The following is a 24,614-nucleotide window of genomic DNA, read 5'->3' as shown; positions in this document are numbered from 1 at the left end:
TGGAAGGTCCTTAAAGATGATTTCAGGGAATTAGGCTGCAAGCTGAAAGCAAGGACCTCCAACGTGGTATTTTCTGAAATACTGCCGTTACCACGTGCCACGCCAGAGAGGCAACGGGAGATTAGGGAGGTTAATAAGTGGCTCAAGAATTGGTGTAGGAAGGAGGGGTTTGGGTTCCTGCAGAACTGGGCCGACTTCTCAGTTGGCTACAGGCTCTACGCTAGGGACGGGCTGCACCTCAATGGGGAAGGTGCAGCTGTGCTAGAGGAGAAAATGGCTAGAAGGTTGGAGGAGTGTTTAAACTAGGGAATGGGGGGGAGGGTATTCATTTTATAGGAGGGGTAGATAGTGCAGATAGAGACCTGGGCACAAATAAGGAAGTTGGGGGTGGCGGTGGCATGGGGGGTGGTGTCATGATTCTCAATGGCGAGAGAACATAGCCCAGCATATATAAGAACTAGCTCTTGGAAGATGGAATCTAAACTGACCATGAACTAAACCTGCCGCACAATTAACAGTGGCCAGGTAGCGTGCCTACGTTTTATCCCTAGACGCCCAGCGCCAGCCGGAGGACTAACTAATCCTAGCAGAGGAAAACACAGTCCTGGCTCACCTCTAGAGAAATTTCCCCAAAAGGCGGACAGAGGCCCCCACATATATTGGCGGTGATTTTAGATGAAATGACAAACGTAGTATGAAAATAGGTTTAGCAAAATCGAGGTCCGCTTACTAGATAGCAGGAAGACAGAAAGGGCACTTTCATGGTCAGCTGAAAACCCTATCAAAACACCATCCAGAAATTACTTTAAGACTCTAGTATTAACTCATAACACCAGAGTGGCAATTTCAGATCACAAGAGCTTTCCAGACACAGTAACGAAACAGCAGCTGTGAACTGGAACAAAATGCAAAAACAAACAAGGACGAAAGTCCAACTTAGCTGGGAGTTGTCTAGTAGCAGGAACATGCAAAGAAAGGCTTCTGATTACATTGTTGACCGGCATGAAACTGACAGAGGAGCAAGGTTATATAGAGACTCCCACATCCTGATGGGAACAGGTGAACAGAGAGGATGATGCACACAAGTTCAATTCCACCAGTGGCCACCGGGGGAGCCCAGAATCCAATTTCACAACAGTACCCCCCCCTCAAGGAGGGGGCACCGAACCCTCACCAGAACCACCAGGGCGATCAGGATGAGCCCTATGAAAGGCACGGACAAGATCGGAGGCATGAACATCAGAGGCAGTCACCCAAGAATTATCCTCCTGACCGTATCCCTTCCATTTGACCAGATACTGGAGTTTCCGTCTGGAAACACGGGAGTCTAAGATCTTTTCCACAACGTACTCCAACTCACCCTCAACCAACACCGGAGCAGGAGGCTCAACGGAAGGCACAACCGGTACCTCATACCTGCGCAATAATGACCGATGAAAAACATTATGAATAGAAAAAGATGCAGGGAGGTCCAAACGGAAGGACACAGGGTTAAGAATCTCCAATATCTTGTACGGGCCGATGAACCGAGGCTTAAACTTAGGAGAAGAAACCCTCATAGGGACAAAACGAGAAGACAACCACACCAAGTCCCCAACACAAAGCCGAGGACCAACACGACGACGGCGGTTGGCAAAAAGCTGAGTCTTCTCCTGGGACAACTTCAAATTGTCCACTACCTGCCCCCAAATCTGATGCAACCTCTCCACCACAGCATCCACTCCAGGACAATCCGAAGATTCCACCTGACCGGAGGAAAATCGAGGATGAAACCCCGAATTACAGAAAAACGGGGACACCAAGGTGGCAGAGCTGGCCCGATTATTGAGGGCGAACTCCGCCAATGGCAAAAAAGCAACCCAATCATCCTGATCCGCAGACACAAAACACCTCAAATATGTCTCCAAGGTCTGATTAGTCCGCTCGGTCTGGCCATTAGTCTGAGGATGGAAAGCAGACGAAAAAGACAAATCTATGCCCATCCTAGCACAGAATGCCCGCCAAAATCTAGACACGAATTGGGTCCCTCTGTCAGAAACGATATTCTCCGGAATACCATGCAAACGAACAACATTTTGAAAAAACAGAGGAACCAACTCGGAAGAAGAAGGCAACTTAGGCAAGGGAACCAAATGGACCATCTTAGAGAAACGGTCACACACCACCCAGATGACAGACATCTTCTGAGAAACAGGCAGATCCGAAATAAAATCCATCGAGATGTGCGTCCAAGGCCTCTTCGGAATAGGCAAGGGCAACAACAATCCACTAGCCCGAGAACAACAAGGCTTGGCCCGAGCACAAACGTCACAAGACTGCACAAAGCCTCGCACATCTCGAGACAGGGAAGGCCACCAGAAGGACCTTGCCACCAAATCCCTGGTACCAAAGATTCCAGGATGACCTGCCAACGCAGAAGAATGAACCTCAGAGATGACTCTACTGGTCCAATCATCAGGAACAAACAGTCTACCAGGTGGGCAACGATCCGGTCTATCCGCCTGAAACTCCTGCAAGGCCCGCCGCAGGTCTGGAGAAACGGCAGACAATATCACTCCATCCTTAAGGATACCTGTGGGCTCAGAATTACCAGGGGAGTCAGGCTCAAAACTCCTAGAAAGGGCATCCGCCTTAACATTCTTAGAACCCGGTAGGTATGACACCACAAAATTAAACCGAGAGAAAAACAACGACCAGCGCGCCTGTCTAGGATTCAGGCGCCTGGCAGACTCAAGGTAAATTAAATTTTTGTGGTCAGTCAATACCACCACCTGATGTCTGGCCCCCTCAAGCCAGTGACGCCACTCCTCAAAAGCCCACTTCATGGCCAAAAGCTCCCGATTCCCAATATCATAATTCCGCTCGGCGGGCGAAAATTTACGGGAAAAAAAAGCACAAGGTCTCATCACGGGGCAGTCGGAACTTCTCTGCGACAACACCGCCCCAGCTCCGATTTCAGAAGCGTCGACCTCAACCTGAAAAGGAAGAGCAACATCAGGCTGACGCAACACAGGGGCGGAAGAAAAGCGGCGCTTAAGCTCCCGAAAAGCCTCCACAGCATCAGGGGACCAATCAGCAACATCAGCACCCTTCTTAGTCAAATCACTCAATGGTTTAACAACATCAGAAAAACCAGCAATAAATCGACGATAAAAGTTAGCAAAGCCCAAAAATTTCTGAAGACTCTTAAGAGAAGAGGGTTGCGTCCAATCACAAATAGCCTGAACCTTGACAGGATCCATCTCGATGGAAGAGGGGGAAAAAATGTATCCCAAGAAGGAAATCTTTTGAACCCCAAAAACGCACTTAGAACCCTTCACACACAAGGAATTAGACCGCAAAACCTGAAAAACCCTCCTGACCTGCTGGACATGAGAGTCCCAGTCATCCGAAAAAATCAGAATATCATCCAGATACACAATCATAAATTTATCCAAATAATCGCGGAAAATGTCATGCATAAAGGACTGGAAGACTGAAGGGGCATTTGAAAGACCAAAAGGCATCACCAAATACTCAAAGTGGCCCTCGGGCGTATTAAATGCGGTTTTCCACTCATCCCCCTGCTTGATTCGCACCAAATTATACGCCCCACGGAGATCAATCTTAGAGAACCACTTGGCCCCCTTTATACGAGCAAAAAAATCAGTCAGCAGTGGTAACGGATATTGATATTTAACCGTGATTTTATTCAAAAGCCGATAATCAATACACGGCCTCAAAGAGCCATCTTTCTTAGACACAAAGAAAAAACCGGCTCCTAAGGGAGATGACGAAGGACGAATATGTCCCTTTTCCAAGGACTCCTTTATATATTCTCGCATAGCAGCGTGTTCAGGCACAGACAGATTAAATAAACGACCCTTAGGGTATTTACTACCCGGAATCAAATCTATGGCACAATCGCACTCCCGGTGCGGAGGTAGTGAACCAAGCTTAGTCCCTTTACATCCCCAGCTCAACACAGACATAGCTCTCCAGTCGAGGACTGGGTTGTGAGATTGCAGCCAAGGCAATCCTAGCACCAAAACATCATGTAGATTATACAGCACCAGAAAGCGAATAATCTCCTGGTGATCCGGATTAATACGCATAGTTACTTGTGTCCAGTATTGTGGTTTATTACTAGCCAATGGGGTGGAGTCAATCCCCTTCAGAGGTATAGGAGCTTCCAAAGGCTCCAAATCATACCCACAGCGTTTGGCAAAGGACCAATCCATAAGACTCAAAGCGGCGCCAGAGTCAACATAGGCGTCCGCGGTAATAGATGATAAAGAACAAATCAGGGTCACAGATAGAATAAACTTAGACTGTAAAGTGCTAATTGAAACAGACTTGTCAGGCTTCTTAGTACGCTTAGAGCATGCTGATATAACATGAGTTGAATCACCACAATAGAAGCACAACCCATTTTTTCGTCTAAAATTCTGCCGCTCGCTTCTGGACAGAATTCTATCACATTGCATATTTTCTGGCGTCTTCTCAGTAGACACCGCCAAATGGTGCACAGGTTTGCGCTCCCGCAGACGCCTATCGATCTGAATAGCCATCGTCATGGACTCATTCAGACTCGCAGGCACAGGGAACCCCACCATAACATCCTTAATGGCATCAGAGAGACCTTCTCTGAAAATCGCCGCCAGGGCGCACTCATTCCACTGAGTAAGCACAGACCATTTACGGAATTTTTGGCAGTATATTTCAGCTTCATCTTGCCCCTGAGATAGGGACATCAAAGCTTTTTCCGCCTGAAGCTCTAAATGAGGTTCCTCATAAAGCAACCCCAAGGCCAGAAAAAACGCATCCACATTGAGCAACGCAGGATCCCCTGGTGTCAATGCAAAAGCCCAATCTTGAGGGTCGCCCCGGAGCAAGGAAATTACAATCCTGACTTGCTGTGCAGGATCTCCGGCAGAGCGAGACTTCAGGGACAAAAACAATTTGCAATTATTTTTAAAATTTTGAAAGCAAGATCTATTCCCTGAAAAAAATTCAGGCAAAGGAATTCTAGGTTCAGACATAGGTGCATGAACAACAAAATCTTGCAAATTTTGTACCTTCGTGGCGAGATTATTCAAACCTGCAGCCACACTCTGAAGATCCATTTCAAACAGGTGAACACAGAGCCATTCAAGGATTAGAAGGAGAGAAAGAGAGGAAGGCTGCAGTATAGGCAGACTAGCAAGTGATTCAATTATGAGCACACTCAGAACTAGAGAAAAAAAAATAAAAAATTTTTCAGCAGACTTCTTTTTTCTCTCCTTTCTCAGCCAATAATTTAACCCTTTTGGGCCGGTCAAACTGTCATGATTCTCAATGGCGAGAGAACATAGCCCAGCATATATAAGAACTAGCTCTTGGAAGATGGAATCTAAAATGACCATGAACTAAACCTGCCGCACAATTAACAGTGGCCGGGTAGCGTGCCTACGTTTTATCCCTAGACGCCCAGCGCCAGCCGGAGGACTAACTAATCCTAGCAGAGGAAAACACAGTCCTGGCTCACCTCTAGAGAAATTTCCCCAAAAGGCGGACAGAGGCCCCCACATATATTGGCGGTGATTTTAGATGAAATGACAAACGTAGTATGAAAATAGGTTTAGCAAAATCGAGGTCCGCTTACTAGATAGCAGGAAGACAGAAAGGGCACTTTCATGGTCAGCTGAAAACCCTATCAAAACACCATCCAGAAATTACTTTAAGACTCTAGTATTAACTCATAACACCAGAGTGGCAATTTCAGATCACAAGAGCTTTCCAGACACAGTAACGAAACAGCAGCTGTGAACTGGAACAAAATGCAAAAACAAACAAGGACGAAAGTCCAACTTAGCTGGGAGTTGTCTAGCAGCAGGAACATGCACAGAAAGGCTTCTGATTACATTGTTGACCGGCATGAAACTGACAGAGGAGCAAGGTTATATAGAGACTCCCACATCCTGATGGGAACAGGTGAACAGAGAGGATGATGCACACAAGTTCAATTCCACCAGTGGCCACCGGGGGAGCCCAGAATCCAATTTCACAACAGGGTGGGGTTAGAACAGTTAGTAATTTAAGAAAGAATAGAGGTGCAGAGAGGAACATCAAGTGCATGTATACTAATGCCAGAAGCCTCGCCAACAAAATGGATGAATTAGAACTAATGTTGTTGGAGCATAATTATGACATGGTGGGGATATCGGAGACGTGGCTGGATGAGAGCCATGACTGGGCTGTTAACTTACAGGGCTATAGCCTGTTCAGAAATGACCGTACAGATAAGCGAGGGGGAGGGGTGTGTCTGTATGTAAAATCGTCCTTAAAACCCATCCTGCGTGATAATATAGGTGAATCTAATGAAAATGTAGAGTCCCTGTGGGTGGAGATAAGGGGAGGGGGAAAAATAATAAATTACTGATAGGGGTTTGTTATAAATCTCCAAAACTAATGGAAGCAATGGAGAATATCCTCGTAAAGCAAATAGATGAAGCTGCGACTCAAGAAGAAGTCATTATTATGGGGGACTTCAACTACCCTGAAAAAGATTGGGGAACAGAAACCTGCAGTTCCAGCAAAGGTAATCGGTGTCTGACAACTATGAGAGACAATTACCTTTCACAACTGGTTCAGGACCCAACAAGGAGTGGGGCACTGCTAGACCTAATATTAACCAACAGGCCAGACCGCATATCAAATATAAGGGTTGGGGGTCACTTGGGGAATAGTGATCACAAAATAATAAGTTTTCATGTAACCTTTAATAAGATGGGTAGTAGAGGGGTGACAAGGACACTAAACTTCAGGAGGGCAAATTTCCAACGGATGAGAGAGGATCTTGGTGCAATTAACTGGGACTATATCCTGAGACATAAAAATACACAAAGAAAATGGGAGACGTTTATTAGCATCCTGGATAGGACCTGTGCACAGTATATACCCGTATGGGAATAAACATACTAGAAATAGGAGGAAACCAATATGGCTAAATAGAGCTGTAAGGGGCGCAATAAGGGACAAAAAGAAAGCATTTAGAGAATTAAAGGAAGTAGGTAGTGATGAGGCATTAAATAAATACAGAAAATTAAATAAATTCTGTAAAAAGCAAATCAAGGCAGCAAAGATTGAGACCGAGAGACTCATTGCCAGAGAGAGGAAAAATAATCCCAAAATATTCTTTAACTACATAAATAGTAAGAAACTAAAAAATGATAGTGTTGGCCCCCTTAAAAATAGTCTGGGTGAAATGGTGGATGAGGATGAGGAAAAAGCCAATCTGCTAAATGACTTTTTTTCATCAGTATTTACAAAAGAAAATCCCATGGCAGCCAATATGATCAGTGATAACAAAAATTCCCCATTAAGTGTCACCTGCTTAACCCAGCAGGAAGTACAGCGGCGTCTCTAAAATAACTAAAATGGACAAATCTCCGGGCCCGGATGGGATCCACCCCCGAGTACTGCAGGAACTAAGTACAGTCATTGATAGACCATTATTTTTAATCTTTAAAGAGTCCATAATAACAGGGTCTGTACCACAGGACTGGCGTATAGCAAATGTGCTGCCAATATTCAAAAAGGGGACAAAAACTGAACTCGGTAATTATAGGCCAGTAAGCTTAACCTCTACTGTGGGTAAAATCCTGGAGGGCATTCTAAGGGATGCTATACTGGAGTATCTGAAGAGGAATAACCTCATGACCCAGTATCAGCACGGGTTTACTAGGGACCGTTCATGTCAGACTAATTTGATCAGCTTCTATGAAGAGGTAAGTTCCGGACTGGACCAAGGGAGCCCAGTGGACGTAGTTTATATGGACTTTTCCAAAGCTTTTGATACGGTGCCACACAAAAGGTTGTTACATAAAATGAGAATAATGGGGATAGGGGAAAATATGTGTAAGTGGGTTGAGAGCTGGCTCAGGGATAGGAAACAAAGGGTGGTTATTAATGGAGCACACTCGGACTGGGTCACGGTTAGCAGTGGGGTACCGCAGGGGTCAGTATTGGGCCCTCTTCTTTTTAACATATTTATTAATGACCTTGTAGGGGGCATTCAGAGTAGAATTTCAATATTTGCAGATGACACTAAACTCTGCAGGGTAATCAATACAGGGGAGGACAATTTTATATTACAGGATGATTTATGTAAACTAGAAGCTTGGGCTGATAAATGGCAAATGAGCTTTAATGGGGATAAATGTAAGGTCATGCACTTGGGTAGAAGTAATAAGATGTATAACTATGTGCTTAATTCTAAAACTCTGGGCAAAACCGTCAATGAAAAAGACCTGGGTGTATGGGTGGATGACAAACTCATATTCAGTGGCCAGTGTCAGGCAGCTGCTACAAAGGCAAATAAAATAATGGGATGCAGTAAAAGAGGCATAGATGCTCATGAGGAGAGCATAATTTTACCTCTATACAAGTCACTAGTGCGACCACACTTAGAATACTGTGCACAGTTCTGGTCTCCGGTGTATAAGAAAGACATAGCTGAACTGGAGCGGGTGCAGAGAAGAGCGACCAAGGTTATTAGAGGACTGGGGGGTCTGCAATACCAAGATAGGTTATTACACTTGGGGCTGTTAAGTTTGGAAAAACGAAGACTAAGGGGTGATCTTATGTTAATGTATAAATATATGAGGGGACAGTACAAAGACCTTTCTGATGATCTTTTTAATCATAGACCTGAGACAGGGACAAGGGGGCATCCTCTACGTCTGGAGGAAAGAAGGTTTAAGCATAATAACAGACGCGGGTTCTTTACTGTAAGAGCAGTGAGACTATGGAACTCTCTGCCGTATGATGTTGTAATGAGTGATTCATTAATTAAATTTAAGAGGGGACTGGATACCTTTCTGGAAAAGTATACTGTTACAGGGTATATATATTAGATTCCTTGATAAGGCGTTGATCCAGGGAACTAGTCTGATTGCCGTATGTGGAGTCGGGAAGGAATTTTTTTCCCCATGGTGGACCTTACTCTTTGCCACATGGGGTTTTTTTGCCTTCCCCTGGATCAACATGTTAGGGCATGTTAGGTTAGGCTATGGGTTGGACTAGATGGACTTACAGTCTTCCTTCAACCTTAATAACTATGTAACTATGTAACTATGTAACTAGGGGGAGCTCCCTGTATAGAGATACATGATAAGATTCTGTCTGCAGCCACCAATAGGGGGAGCTCCCTGTATACAGAGATACATGATAAGATCCTGTCTGCAGCCACCACTAGGGGGAGCTCCCTGTATAGAGATTCATGATAAGATCCTGTCTGCAGCCACCACTAGGGGGAGCTCCCTGTATACAGAGACACATGATAAGATCCTGTCTGCAGTCACCACTAGGGGGAGCTCCCTGTATACAGAGATACATGATAAGATCCTGTCTGCAGCCACCACTAGGGGGAGCTCCCTGTATACAGAGATACATGATAAGATCCTGTCTGCAGCCACCACTAGGGGGAGCTCCCTGTATACAGAGATACATGATAAGATCCTGTCTGCAGCCAACACTAGTGGGAGCTCCCTGTATACAGAGATACATGATAAGATCCTGTCTGCAGCCACCACTAGGGGGAACTCCCTGTATACAGAGATACATGATAAGATCCTGTCTGCAGCCACCACTAGGGGGAGCTCCCTGTATACAGAGATACATGATAAGATCCTGTCTGCAGTCACCACTAGGGGGAGCTCCCTGTATACAGAGATACATGATAAGATTCTGTCTGTAGCCACCACTAGGGGGAGCTCCCTGTATACAGAGATACATGATAAGATCCTGTCCGCAGCCACCACTAGGGGGAGCTCCCTGTATACAGAGATACATGATAAGATCCTGTCTGCAACCACCACTAGGGGGAGCTCCCTGTATACAGAGATACATGATAAGATCCTGTCTGCAGTCACCACTAGGGGAGCTCCCTGTATACAGAGATACATGATAAGATCCTGTCTGCAGCCACCACTAGGGGGAGCTCCCTGTATACAGAGATACATGATAAGATCCTGTCTGCAGTCACCACTAGGGGAGCTCCCTGTATACAGAGATACATGATAAGATCCTATCTGTAGCCACCAACAGGGGGAGCTCCCTGTATACAGAGATACATGATAAGATCCTGTCTGCAGCCACCACTAGGGGGAGCTCCCTGTATACAGAGATACATGATAAGATCCTGTCTGCAGTCACCACTAGGGGGAGCTCCCTGTATACAGAGATACATGATAAGATCCTGTCTGCAGTCACCACTAGGGGAGCTCCCTGTATACAGAGATACATGATAAGATCCTGTCTGCAGCCACCACTAGGGGGAGCTCCCTGTATACAGAGATACATGATAAGATCCTGTCTGCAGTCACCACTAGGGGAGCTCCCTGTATACAGAGATACATGATAAGATCCTATCTGTAGCCACCAACAGGGGGAGCTCCCTGTATACAGAGATACATGATAAGATCCTGTCTGCAGCCACCACTAGGGGGAGCTCCCTGTATACAGAGATACATGATAAGATCCTGTCTGCAGTCACCACTAGGGGGAGCTCCCTGTATACAGAGATACATGATAAGATCCTGTCTGCAGCCACCACTAGGGGGAACTCCCTGTATACAGAGATACATGATAAGATCCTGTCTGCAGTCACCACTAGGGGGAGCTCCCTGTATACAGAGATACATGATAAGATCCTGTCTGCAGTCACCACTAGGGGGAGCTCCCTGTATACAGAGATACATGATAAGATCCTGTCTGCAGTCACCACTAGGGGGAGCTCCCTGTATACAGAGATACATGATAAGATCCTGTCTGCAGTCACCACTAGGGGGAGCTCCCTGTATACAGAGATACATGATAAGATCCTGTCTGCAGCCACCAACAGGGGGAGCTCCCTGTATACAGAGATACATGATAAGATCCTGTCTGCAGCCACCACTAGGGGGAGCTCCCTGTATACAGAGATACATGATAAGATCCTGTCTGCAGTCACCACTAGGGGGAGCTCCCTGTATAGAGATACATGATAAGATCCTGTCTGCAGTCACCACTAGGGGGAGCTCCCTGTATAGAGATACATGATAAGATCCTGTCTGCAGCCACCAACAGGGGGAGCTCCCTGTATACAGAGATACATGATAAGATCCTGTCTGCAGCCACCACTAGGGGGAGCTCCCTGTATACAGAGATACATGATAAGATCCTGTCTGCAGTCACCACTAGGGGGAGCTCCCTGTATACAGAGATACATGATAAGATCCTGTCTGCAGCCACCACTAGGGGGAGCTCCCTGTATACAGAGATACATGATAAGATCCTGTCTGCAGCTACCACTAGGGGGAGCTCCCTGTATACAGAGATACATGATAAGATCCTGTCTGCAGCCACCACTAGGGGGATCTCCCTGTATACAGAGATACATGATAAGATCCTGTCTGCAGCCACCACTAGGGGGAGCTCCCTGTATACAGGGATACATGATAAGATCCTGTCTGCAGCCACCACTAGGGGGAGCTCCCTGTATACAGAGATACATGATAAGATCCTGTCTGCAGCCACCACTAGGGGGAGCTCCCTGTATACAGAGATACATGATAAGATCCTGTCTGCAGCCACCACTAGGGGGAGCTCCCTGTATACAGAGATACATGATAAGATCCTGTCTGCAGCCACCACTAGGGGGAGCTCCCTGTATACAGAGATACATGATAAGATCCTGTCTGCAGCTACCACTAGGGGGAGCTCCCTGTATACAGAGATACATGATAAGATCCTGTCTGCAGCCACCACTAGGGGGATCTCCCTGTATACAGAGATACATGATAAGATCCTGTCTGCAGCCACCACTAGGGGGAGCTCCCTGTATACAGGGATACATGATAAGATCCTGTCTGCAGCCACCACTAGGGGGAGCTCCCTGTATACAGAGATACATGATAAGATCCTGTCTGCAGCCACCACTAGGGGGAGCTCCCTGTATACAGAGATACATGATAGGATTCTGTCTGCAGCCACCACTAGGGGGAGCTCCCTGTATACAGAGATACATAAGATCCTGTCTGCAGTCACCACTAGGGGGAGCTCCCTGTATACAGGGATACATGATAAGATCCTGTCTGCAGCCACCACTAGGGGGAGCTCCCTGTATACAGAGATACATGATAAGATCCTGTCTGCAGCCACCACTAGGGGGAGCTCCCTGTATACAGAGATACATGATAAGATCCTGTCTGCAGCCACCACTAGGGGGAGCTCCCTGTATACAGAGATACATGATAAGATCCTGTCTGCAGCCACCACTAGGGGGAGCTCTATACATGAAGCAGAGCTACTACATTACCCATGTTACCTTGTTACCCCCATTCCCGGAGCTGATTAGGGTCTTCGTACCTCATTTAGTTTGGACCAGTTAAAAGACTTCAGTGGGTGCGATGGTTGGGGAATGGATTTCTTCCTCATGTTGGTTCCGTAGGTAAAGGTGTGAAGAGGTGGAGGCTGCATGCTCATCCCAAATAATGGCGGTGCTCCAGGCGGTGGTGGGGGTCCTCCAGGAGGCGGTGGAGGAGGAGGGGCCGGGGGAAAACAGGAGAATGACTGCAGCGGAGGTGGTGGTGGAGGCGGCAGATTCTCTGGTAAAGGCGGTGGCGGAGGCATGGGCCCACCTGGAGGTGGCGGTGGTGGTGGAGGAAGGGGAAAGGACAGAGGACCACCGGTCTGAAAAATAGAGGAAATCATGAAATATAAATGAATTAGCGAAAACAATTACAGACATCATGACTCTAGTCACATCCAGAGCTGCAGCCTGTGCCTCCTCCGAAGTGAAATATCTCCCACAATGCAATACATCAAAGTGCAGTGCATTGTGGGCTCCCCGGTGGAGTGTCAGGCCAGGGGGCCCGGTACATGCTGCTTGAGATGTGACTGGAGTGTAAGACCCCTGATTGTGGGTGCAGCTCTGGGTGTAACTGGAGCTTTTCCGGTGTGTGCACTTCCATCGCCCTCACCTCGTTGAGCTGAGACACGAGCTCCGCCATCTGGTCTCGGGCCAGGCGCAGCTCCAGCGACTCCTTCTGCAGCTTGTCCTTCATCTTGTTCAGGGTCTTCATCATTTCCTCCTTCTCCTGCGTCTTCGTCTCACATTCGCGTTCCTTCTTCTCCAGGCGGCAGGCGACTTCCACATGTTCTAGGATGAGATGGTAAAGACAGAATTGGACGTGGTCTTCACACTATGTGTCAGTTCCTGAATCAGGAGGCTCAGGATGAACAGAACTAAAACTTGCACCCAGGTTAATGCATCGAGGGTGACAACGTTGTGAAGAAGCTTCGGACATTGGAGAGAGACTGCGGAGAGCTCAGATACCACGGGACCTTTTATCGCTATAACTTAGGGGTCTCTCCACTGCTCGCAATCATCATTTAAAGGGGAACACCCACCTTTCCTGAACTTTTCCGCCTGTTCTCGCCATTGCTTGACTTCATTCTCATTCACTAACCTGCAGGGAACAAAACCAGTAAATGAAACAAAAAACACTGAAGTTCACATTGACAGGAGATTGCAAAAGTCCTTAACATGGAAAAGGACCTCATCAGGGGGAGTCAGGACCCCCGACATCACAGAAGATACAGAACAGGGCAATTCTATCATTTAGTTGGAATCATCTTAGAGAATCCCTTGAAAAACCCTCTAGAACAAAGAAGCTCTAGATCATCGATGGAACTGAGAAGATCTGAAACTTCTGTTGAAATCAGGAGCTCGGCAAGGCCCATTACTGAGGAGCTCTAGAACCTCACTAGAACCAGGGATTCATAGAATCTATAGAAATTGGAAGAGTTCTATAAGATTGAGAATGTGGAGAAATTCTATTCATATCTCGAAAGAACCGAATGACACTAAAACCCCAAGAGACTCAAAATCCCCTATAGATGAAAAACACTCCAGAACGTTAGAGCCCCTATAGATCTGATGAGCTCCTGAGTCTCAGTGGAACTGGGAAGATCTAGAATCTCTATCAAAAAACAACATTTATATTACAAAGCAAAGATCTGCAGAACCTCGATGAAACTGAAGAACTCTACAACCTCTATATAATTGTGCAGCTCTAGGATCTCAACTGAAATGAGGAGCTTTAGGACCTCTGTAAAAGCAAGGAGCTCGAGAATCTTCATTGTCTTGGGGGCCAACGAACTCCAGAACCTTCATACCACTAATTGACCCATAAATAACTAATGAACTCTTGAACCTCTATAGAAGTAATTAACTCTAGAACCTCTATAAAAGTGATGATGTCTAGAACCACTATAGAACTGATTAACTGTAGATCTTCTATAGAACTGATGGAGTCTAGAACCTCTGTAGAGCTGATGAACTTTAGAACTTCTATAGACCCAGTGGAACCTAAAACTGATATACAACTGATGATCTTCTATAGAACCAATATAGTCTAGAACCTCTATAGAACTGATGAACTTCTATAGAACCGATGGAGTCTAGAATCTCTATAGAGCTGATGGACTTTAGAACTTCTATAGACCAAGTGGCACCTAGAACTGCTATAGAACTGATGAACTTCTATAGAACCAATGGAGTCTAGAACCTCTATAGAGCTGATGAACTCCAGAACTTCTACAGAACTGATGGAGTCTAGAACCTCTATAGAAGTAATGAACTCTAGAACCTCTATAAAAGTGATGAAGTTTATAACCTGTATAGAACTGATTAACTCTAGATCTTCTATAGAACCGTTGGAGTCTAGAACCTCTATCCAGCTGATGAACTTTAGAACTTCTATAGACCAAGTGGCACCTAGAACTGCTATAAAACTGATGAACTTCTATAGAACCAATATAGTCTAGAACCTCTATAGAACTGATGAACTTCTATAGAACTGATGGAGTCTAGAACCTCTATCCAGCTGATGAACTTTAGAACTTCTATAGTCCCAGTGGCGCCTAGAACTGCTATAGAATTGATGAACTTCTATAGAACCTATGGAGTCTAGAACCTCTGTAAAGGTCTAGAACCTACAAATAAATGATCAACTCGGAATCTCTATAGAAATAAAACGTTCTAGAGCTTTGACAGAACGGACTTGCTCAGAATCTTCTGCGGAGCCCTGGACATCCTATTGCTTCTAGATTTTTACAGCTGTCCTGTAGCAGTCCTAGATCTGTCGCCCTGCGGCTGGTACGGGGTCACCTGCCCTGCGGCTGGTGCGGGGTCACCTACATTTTGATGATGTTCCTGACATTGAAGTTCTCCAGCGCCGTCACATCGGGGTCTTCTCCTTTCTCGCCCTGTAGGACGATCTGCTGCAGGATCCGGTCCAGGAGCTGCCATTGCTGCAGGTTGCTGCCGTTCCGTTTATCTGTCATCAGGAGGAGAGGAAGCTGAAGATCTCACCCACCAGTCCAGACTGAGACCTGGAGGGAGAAGCTGTACAGGACAATGATGGGAGTCGTCCTCCATCTGGTACTCACATGGCATCTGCAGGCAGTGCTGGAGGATGGACAGGAGGTAGGGGTATCCGTCCGTGTGCTTCAGCCGCTTCTTTATCAGCTCAAACATGTCCGTGGCGCTCTTAGTGTCAATGTGATCCTGCGGAGACAGCGAGACGTGAAGGACGCAGCGGCGGCGGTGTGCCCGTGTCTGGCGCCACACGATAATAATCATCACCTTGTATGAATCCATCAACCTTAGATTGTCAGTCACTTAAAGGGAATCTGTCAGCAGGTTTGTGCTATCGATTTACAGGGCAAGTGAGCCTGACTCCATGGATGTGCCACTTACTAGGCTGGGTTCCGTAGTTTCACTAATATAATCAGTGTTTTATCAGCAGGAGATTATCACTACAGGACTAGCACTCACGTGCAGACCAGTCAGGCTCATCTGTGCAGCCCCGCCTCCATCATAGATTGGCAACTTGCTGATACTGTACACAGGAAGCTGCCAATCAGGAGTGTGGGCGGAGTTATACACAGCTCAGCATTCTGAGCACTGCTACACCTACAGCAGAGAAAATAGGGAGTCGATCAAAACTGCAGCAAGCAGCCCAGTAATGACCAAGTAGCAGGAATCAGACTCTCTCATCCTACGTTATGATGCTCTCAGGTTACATAGCAAAAACCCGCTGACAGTTCCCCTTTAAAAGGGACTCTCCATTCTCACAGAAATGCAGTTTTCTTGATTAGCACATTGCCTATTATATTAATGTTATAGGCATGCTCTCTGACTGCTGCAGAGGTCAGTATACAGGGAGGGGGAGGTGAGCTGTGACATCACATATCTTCTATAGGAAATTGCTGTGGACATGCTCTGACCTGTGCAGTGAGGAGAGGAGGTGAGCTGTGACATCAACTATTATCTTCTATGGGCGTGTGTTGTGGGCATGCTCTGATCAGTGCAGTGAGGAGAAGAGGTGAGCTGTGACATCACCTATTATATTCTATGGGAGTGTGTTGTGGGCATGCTCTGATACATGCAGTGAGGAGAGGAGGTGAGCTGTGACATCACCTATTATATTCTATGGGAGTGTGTTGTGGGCATGCTCTGATCTGTGCAGTGAGGAGAGGAGGTGAGCTGTGACATCACCTATTATATCTATGGGAGTGTGTTGTGGGCATGCTCTGATCTGTGCAGTGAGGAGAGGAGGTGAGCTGTGACATCACCTATTATCTATTATGGTTGAGTGTTGTGGGCATGCTCTGACCTGTGCAGTGAGGAGAGGAGGTGAGCTGTTACATCACCTGTTATCTTCTATGGTTGAGTGCTGTGGGCATGCTCTGATCAGTGCAGTGAGGAGAAGAGGTGAGCTGTGACATCACCTATTATCTTCTATGGGCTTGTGTTGTGGGCATGCTCTGATCCGTGCAGTGAGGAGAGGAGGTGAGCTGTGATATTACCTATTATCTTCTATGGGCGTGTGTTGTGGGCATGCTCTGACCTGTGCAGTGACATCGCCTATTATCTTCAATGGGCGTGTGTTGTGGACATGCTCTGACCTGTGCAGTGAGGAGAGGAGGTGAGCTGTGACATCACCTATTATCTTCCGTGGGAATGTGTTGTGGGCATGCTCTGATCTGTGCAGTGAGGAGAGGAGGTGAGCTGTGACATCACCTATTATATTCTATGGGAGAGCGTTGTGGGCATGCTCTGATCTGTACAGTGAGGAGAGGAGGTGAGCTGTGACATCACCTATTATCTTCCGTGGGAGTGTGCTGTGGGCATGCTCTGATCAGTGCAGTGAGGAGAGGAGGTGAGCTGTGACATCACCTATTATCTTCTATGGGAGAGTGTTGTGGGCATGCTCTGATCAGTGCAGTGAGGAGAGGAGGTGAGCTGTGACATCACCTATTATATTCTATGGGTGTGTGCTGCGGGCATGCTCTGATCAGTGCAGTGAGGAGAGGAGGTGAGCTGTGACATCACGTATTATCTTCTATGGGAGAGTGTTGTGGGCATGCTCTGATCAGTGCAGTGAGGAGAGGAGGTGAGCTGTGACATCACCTATTATATTCCATGGGTGTGTGTTGTGGGCATGCTCTGATCAGTGCAGTGAGGAGAGGAGGTGAGCTGTGACATCACCTATTATATTCTATGGGTGTGTGTTGTGGGCATGCTCTGATCAGTGCAGTGAGAAGAGGAGGTGAGCTGTGACATCACCTATTATATTCTATGGGTGTGTGTTGTGGGCATGCCCTGATCAGTGCAGTGAGGAGAGGAGGTGAGCTGTGACACTACCTACTATAAATAGTGAGTCCTGTGTTATCTCTATAATCCCGCCTGTAATAGTAATCAGATGACTGTAGAGAAGTCATCTCTGCTGAACATGAAGATACAGATGTAACAATAGTTAACATGTCAGGCTGCGGCTCACTGCGCTGTATAAGTAGCACGGTTTCTTACAGTGAGCTGCCAAGACACAGCAGCAATAAATCTGTCATGTTAATGATTCCTCCATCTGTACTGATGATTCCCAGCCACATCCAAGCCATTCTATACATTTAGCTAAGACCTTGTGCAGTCATGTGACCTGATTTTGCATCTGTCATATGAGTTCCCACAATGCACTGCAATCTAGAAAATCAGCTCAGCAACGCGTATTAACCCGCTAGATTGGAAAAAGTTTAAAAAAAAAAAAAAGATGGACCCTTCCTTTAAAAATGTTGGCATAAATCCCCAGGAATGACTCTGAATAATTCAATTACTCCCTGTTACAAAAAGTGACTCCAAAAATATCAATAATATCCCACAGACACAAACACGTAGCCCTCCGCAGCGCGCCAGCGCTCAGCCGCACAATTTCTGGGTTCACTCCCCATAACCTCAAATATGACTCCAATTAAACTCGCGCAATGGAAAGAGATTTCACAAAGGTCAACGCAGTAGAAGCGGGGGCAGATCGCTAGCGATGACCTCACGATAACCTGGGATGACATCACAGCCGGCCGTGTACCGAGCAGTGGAAACACAGACCAGGGGCCAGGAGAGTGTTCCATGGCTTCAGCATATTTATAAAATACCACTTCATTATAACAAATATTATTATTACGGGGAATTGACTTTTCCTTTGTGCTAAGGATCTTTTTATGTTTTCTTCTCCATTCACATACAAAGCTGCTTTCAAACTTTTTTGCTGGTTAGTTACCATTGGAAGCAGGTAGCCGTGGATCTCCACCCTGAGCCAACAAGTGACCTCACTTTTATATATAGTCCTGGGAAATGGATACAATGTATCAGTCTGTAAAATGCTCTGTGAGCTAAATGTATCCAATCTATCGGGGGTTTGCTACAACATGTCCAGTCTGGAGTCCACAGAGCGCTGTGTAGACTGATATAATTGTAACAAACCCTCAGCTTACAGCAGGTCCAGCACGGAGGTATACCCGCCCCAGCGCCAATGGCGACCAGCGGTCTGCGAAACACCACGTGTCCGACCTGCAGCCTCTCCCGGTGTCTACACAAATAAACGCATTAGTAGTGAACCAGTCCAGGCTGCAAGAAGATAATTGGACACATGTTGCCAATTAATCCTAATTATTGTCAGCGTATTTCATTAATTCATTACATTCCTGGTTAATGTAGAACAGGCGACGACTAATGAAGGCGGCAGAAGATGAGAGAGCGACGATCTGTGCGATAAACCGGCGACAGTGACAGAAGGAGGGACAAGACGAAAAGTCATATCAAGGGGAATAGGAAAATCTATCTATTATCTATCTATTATCTATCTATTATATACTGTATCTATTATCTATCTATTATCTATCTATCTATTATCTATCTATCTATCTATTATACTGTATCTATTATCTATCTATTATCTATCTATTATATATCTATTATCTATCTATCTATTATATATGTATTATATATCTATTATCTATTATATATCTATCTATCTATTATATATCTATTATATATCTATTATCTATTATATATCTATTATCTATTATCTATCTATTATATACCTTATATACCTATTATCTATCTATTATCTGTCTATTATCTAACTATTATATATCTATTATCTATCTTTCTCATTTATATGCTCCTGTACATTGAAATTACATTACCAAGAAGGAAAACTTGTGGAATTCTGGAAATCACAGGCTGCAGACATCACTGATTTGCAAATGATGAAGAAATGGAAACATTTTTCAAAACCTCTGGATTTCTCCAGTCTGGAGTCTGTACCTCGAGTAGAAATCCTGGCACCCCCGGCCTCGGCTGCCGTCACTGAGGTTATTAATGGTCGTCTGAGGAAGGTTCTGCCTCTGATTGTACAAATCATCAGGGTCCGCTGCTGGCAGCTCCTGTGTAATCAGCGAACAATGACGTCCCTGATGGAGACAAGTCCGGAGATGCTGCCAGTAGCTCCTGTGTAATCAAAGATCAATGATGTCCCCTATGTGCTAGATGGAGACAAGTCTGGAGACGCTGCAGCTCCTGTGTAATCACTGACCAATGACGTCCCCGATGTGCCCGATGGAGAAAGGTCTGGAGACAATGCAGCCACAGGAGACAAGTCCGGAGATGCTGCAGGCAGCTCCTGTGTAATCACTGACCAATGATGTCCCCTATGTGCTAGATGGAGACAAGTCTGGAGACGCTGCAGCCATGGGAGCAGGTTTAGGCCACACAAGCAGCTCACAGTAGTTTGAGGAACATGCGGACTGGTATTGTCACGGTGAAAAGGAGTTCTTGGGACACTTTAATGTTCCCTAGTGGGGGCCTCGTCATGGTGATGCCCACATGTTCTCCAGACGAATCTGTGGCTATTATTGTGGGTGGCTAAGACAACAGTAGGACTCATGACTGTAGAGGACAGATCTCCATTCCAGCCTCCATTACCAACTTGCTCTGCCCCATTATCGCCTTTAAGAGCAGTGGTATGAAGTCAACAGAACATTTTCACAAGGGAACATCACATATGGAGCCAGACCCCTGAACTCTTCACACGAGGTCATTAACAGCTCAGCCTAGCTTTGATTTGGTGGAGGAACCAGTGGTGCGGCCATTTCTCCAAAGTGTCCCAAGAGATGTTTCTCCACAGGACATCTCCAGGTCGCATGTTGCAGGTGCTACTCTGGGCAGCCGCGTGGCCAAATCCTGTGCTCGATGGAGAGCAGACCATGGATGTCATCGTGCCGGCAGCGGATCCTAATGATTTGTACAATCAGCGGCAGAACCTTCCTCAGACGACCATTAATGACCTCAGTGACGGCAGCCGAGGCTGGAGGTGCCGGGATTTCTGCATGAGGCTCAGACTCCAAAAATCCAAATGTTTTGATAATTATAGTGCTTTGGAACAAAGCACTATACTGTTATTTTGTATCTATTTTTTCATCATTTGCAGATCAGTAACATCGCAATCCTGTGATTTCCAAAATTCCACAACTTTTCCTTCTTAATGTTGCAATTTCAGAGTTGATGAGTGCAAGAATCTATCAGTTATCTCCATCCATTCATTTATCACTTTATTACATAACTGTCTGACTCCACCAGAGCCAAGAGTCAGCGCAGAGGACGTGGCCGATAATAATCTGATCAGAGTCACCGGCTCCATCTACTCACCGTGTCAAACCTCTTGGCCAGCTCTACCTCATCTTCATTCCTCACCATCTCAAAGAAGTCCAGATGCCTGGAACAACAGGCAATTAAGGGTTAATCCAATGATACATTGTATACAAGTCACAAGGATAGAAACATGATATCACCACCATCACTCCTGACTGAATGGATTGTCAGAGACATAAAAGAGGAAAAAGAGGAGGGAGGAAGAAAGACAGTGAATGTGTAAGGGAGGAAGAAAAAAAAGTATAAAAAGATGAATGGGGCAGAACAAAATAATGCTGGGGAAGGAAAAAAGAAAATGAAAGAACATGGAAGGAAGGAAGATAGGAAGGAAGGAAAGCCAGGAAGGATGGAAAATAAGGAATGAAAGGATGGAAAAAAGAATGCGGGGGGAATGAAAAAGAAAAGGAAAGAACATGGAAAGAAGGAAGGAAGGAAGGAAGGAAGGAAGGAAGGAAAGAAAGAAAGAAAGAAAGAAAGAAAGAAAGAAAGAAAGAAAGAAAGAAAGAAAGAAAGAAAGGAAAGAAAAAAAGCAAAAAAGGAAGAACGGCAAGGAAGGATGGAAAACGAGGAATGAAAGGAAGGAAAAAAGAAAGAAGGTGGGAAAGAAAGAAAATGAAGGAAAGGAAAATAAAGAAAAGGAAGAAAGAAGCAGAAAGGAAGGAAAAAAGTAAAGAACATGGAAGGATGGTAGGACGGTAGGATGGTACGAAGGAAGGAAAGCGAGGAACGATGGAAAGCAAGGAAGGAAAGAAAAACATTAAAGAATGGAAGGAAGGAAAGGAAAGGAAAAGCACAAAAAGGAACGAAAACAAGGACAGGAAGCACAAAAAGAAGGATGGAAGGAAGTAAAAAAAGACGAAAGTAAGGGGGAGAGAAAGAGAGAAAAAATAAAGGCGAATGAGGGGGTACAGAAACAGAAGTGAAATTAGACAAGAAACAAAGAAAAGAAGGGAAGAAAAACACAGGAAGGGAGGAAGTAACAAAAAATAAAGGAATAATGCAGGAAGTGAATGAAAAAGGAAGGAAAAAAAATGTTACGACTCTATTGTTGGGTGTCCCAGGAACAGGGGCTCCTTCCCTGTCTCTAATGCTAGGGGGTGCCCTGTTCTCCAGATAACTTCTGATGGTGAAGACGCTAGGGCCACGTACCTTGCGCCTTAGCTCAAAAATCCTCCCTCAGTCTGTACACTTCCCCCACCCAGCAAAGAGAGGAGTAATAATGTACCGTAATACACCAACAAGACTAACAAGGTATTACGAACAGGGATAACGGAAAACACCAAACATACATTGAAACTGGCACATATAACAGAGGAATGCACCTGAGAGAGGAGGATGGGGTTAAACCAGAGCAGGAGAAGAAAGGGAATTATCGCACACTAAAAACCTAGCAACAGTCTGGTATAAATCCACCCAACACTTTCTCCAATAATAACCAACAACAACCTCCAGTCATGTAACATAAGCTGGCTCTGACAATGAGTGCTAGCCAGGGCCCAGATTATATAGGTGATGGGAGTGGCTAACAGTGCACAGCTGAGAGCCTTAATGCAGGAAAGCTTCCAGGAGCTCTCAACTGAGCAGATAAACCCCTGCACAACAAAAAGAAACCTGCACCGTTTAATATGAAGATGAAGTGCTTCTAATCAGTGTAGGCGTAGGAGAAATCAGACGCTGTGGTCTTCTGGCTCCTCTCTGTCACGGTAAACCGGTGACAGAGAGGTTGGGAATGAAGTGAAGGAAAGAAAGAGAAAGGGGAGAAGAATGAGCAGAGCGTAAGTAAAATGGTAGAAGGAAAAATGAAGACAAAGGGAGAAAAAATGATGGAGGAAAGAAAACGAAGGCAGTGAGTGAAGATAGTGGAGGAGAAAACAAAAATTAAGGGAAGGAAAGGGGAGAACTAAGAAGGAAGCAATGGAGGGAAGGAAAGGATAATTAGTAATGAAGGGGAATGAAGTCCAGATTCCGGGGATCTGTGTACCTGTCCAGGGTGGCGTTTTCATGTTGTCTCAGCTTATCAATAACTGGCTGGATCCCCAACATCAGGAACTCGTATCTAAGGTGCAACCGGAATTCTAGATTATCCTTCAAAAGAAAAGGGAGAAAGTTACATCCACCAGAAAAACAGATGAAACAGAAGAAGCCGCCTGCAGCCCCGTCTACATCACACAGCTGCCAACATGTCCAGCCGGGCACATGGGTGTGATATACAGCACCTGTACTAGTACTATGGGCCTGTAAAACCACAACTCCCAGCATGGCCTGACAATCTCAGCTGTAGAGCTCAGTCATCTGCACAGTGTTGTGGACCCAGAATGTACCGCAGCTCTGCTTCATCCTAGGTGACCCACGCCGCCTGCTCATTCCTCCTATAAATCCTCCTGGCACAAAGACGTCCGGCTCCATGGACAGCGCAGGTCAATCCAGGGATAATCTACATTTGTGCTCCTCTACGTAATGTCACAGCAGCATTTAAAATTCTTCTCATGTACATACATTACTGATCCGGAGTTACATCCTGTATTATACCCCAGAGCTGCACTCAGTATTCTGCTGGTGCAGTCACTATGTACATACATTACATTACTGATCCTGAGTGACATCCTGTATTATACTCCAGAGCTGCACTCACTATTCTGCTGGTGCAGTCACTGTGTACATACATTACATTACTGATCCTGAGTTACATCCTGTATTATACTCCAGAGCTGCACTCACTATTCTGCTGGTGCAGTCACTGTGTACATACATTACATTACTGATCCTGAGTAACATCCTGTATTATACCCCAGAGCTGTGCTCACTATTCTGCTGGTGCAGTCACTGTGTACATACATTACATTACTGATCCTGGGTTACATCCTGTATTATACTCCAGAGCTGCACTCACTATTCTGCTGGTGCTGTCACTATGTACATACATTACATTACTGATCCTGAGTAATATCCTGTATTATACTCCAGAGCTGCACTCACTATTCTGCTGGTGCTGTCACTATGTACATACATTACATTACTGATCCTGAGTAATATCCTGTATTATACTCCAGAGCTGCACTCACTATTCTGCTGGTGCAGTCACTGTGTACATACATTACATTACTGATCCTGAGTTACATCCTGTATTATACCCCAGAGCTGCACTCACTATTCTGCTGGTGCAGTCACTATGTACACACTACAGCAGCACATTTCCCTGTATCTCAGCTTCCAGGGCCTCGGTCAGTGTGGAATCACAGTAATGAGACTTCTCCAGTAAATGCAGCCGCGGATCTGTGAGATGGAATTTTGCTGGAACGTACAGAATTATATCCAGAGATCTAGAACAACCGCAGATAAACGAGCCGTCAGGAATCCTGTAAACTCTTCTAGAACATGTAAATATCAGTGGACACTTTGTTATGACGACTCTCAGTGACGCTGGCCAGGCTGCTGTTCCTGGAGCTGCGGTCGTGGCCTACGTGGACGACTCGCCCCGTCCAAATGTTCCCTCTCCTACAGAAAGTCATCCCAGGGTTTCCGAGTTCATCACTTTCCCACATGAGAACATCCAGAATAT

At 45.7% G+C, this 24,614-nt stretch overlaps 1 protein-coding gene across 6 annotated transcripts in view; it reads right to left on the bottom strand.

Moving 5' to 3' along the window:
- DAAM2 (dishevelled associated activator of morphogenesis 2) overlaps nucleotides 1-24,614 on the bottom strand; it is a 281,131-nt gene that overhangs the window by 61,918 nt on the left and 194,599 nt on the right. For all 6 annotated transcript variants that reach the window (XM_077282013.1, XM_077282018.1, XM_077282017.1 and 3 more), the window contains exons 8-14: nucleotides 23,037-23,140; nucleotides 21,053-21,119; nucleotides 15,457-15,574; nucleotides 15,206-15,344; nucleotides 13,414-13,472; nucleotides 12,984-13,162; nucleotides 12,370-12,693 (exon numbers count right to left, since the gene is read on the bottom strand). In XM_077282013.1, the coding sequence (XP_077138128.1) occupies nucleotides 12,370-12,693; nucleotides 12,984-13,162; nucleotides 13,414-13,472; nucleotides 15,206-15,344; nucleotides 15,457-15,574; nucleotides 21,053-21,119; nucleotides 23,037-23,140 (990 nt within the window). The remainder of the gene's footprint in view (nucleotides 1-12,369; nucleotides 12,694-12,983; nucleotides 13,163-13,413; nucleotides 13,473-15,205; nucleotides 15,345-15,456; nucleotides 15,575-21,052; nucleotides 21,120-23,036; nucleotides 23,141-24,614) is intronic.

Source organism: Ranitomeya variabilis, chromosome 2, assembly GCF_051348905.1.
Source record: "Ranitomeya variabilis isolate aRanVar5 chromosome 2, aRanVar5.hap1, whole genome shotgun sequence".
Classification (NCBI taxonomy): Eukaryota; Metazoa; Chordata; class Amphibia; order Anura; family Dendrobatidae; genus Ranitomeya; species Ranitomeya variabilis.
The sequence above is the reverse complement of the archived record's forward strand: the minus strand, read 5'-3'. Positions and strand labels throughout refer to the sequence as shown.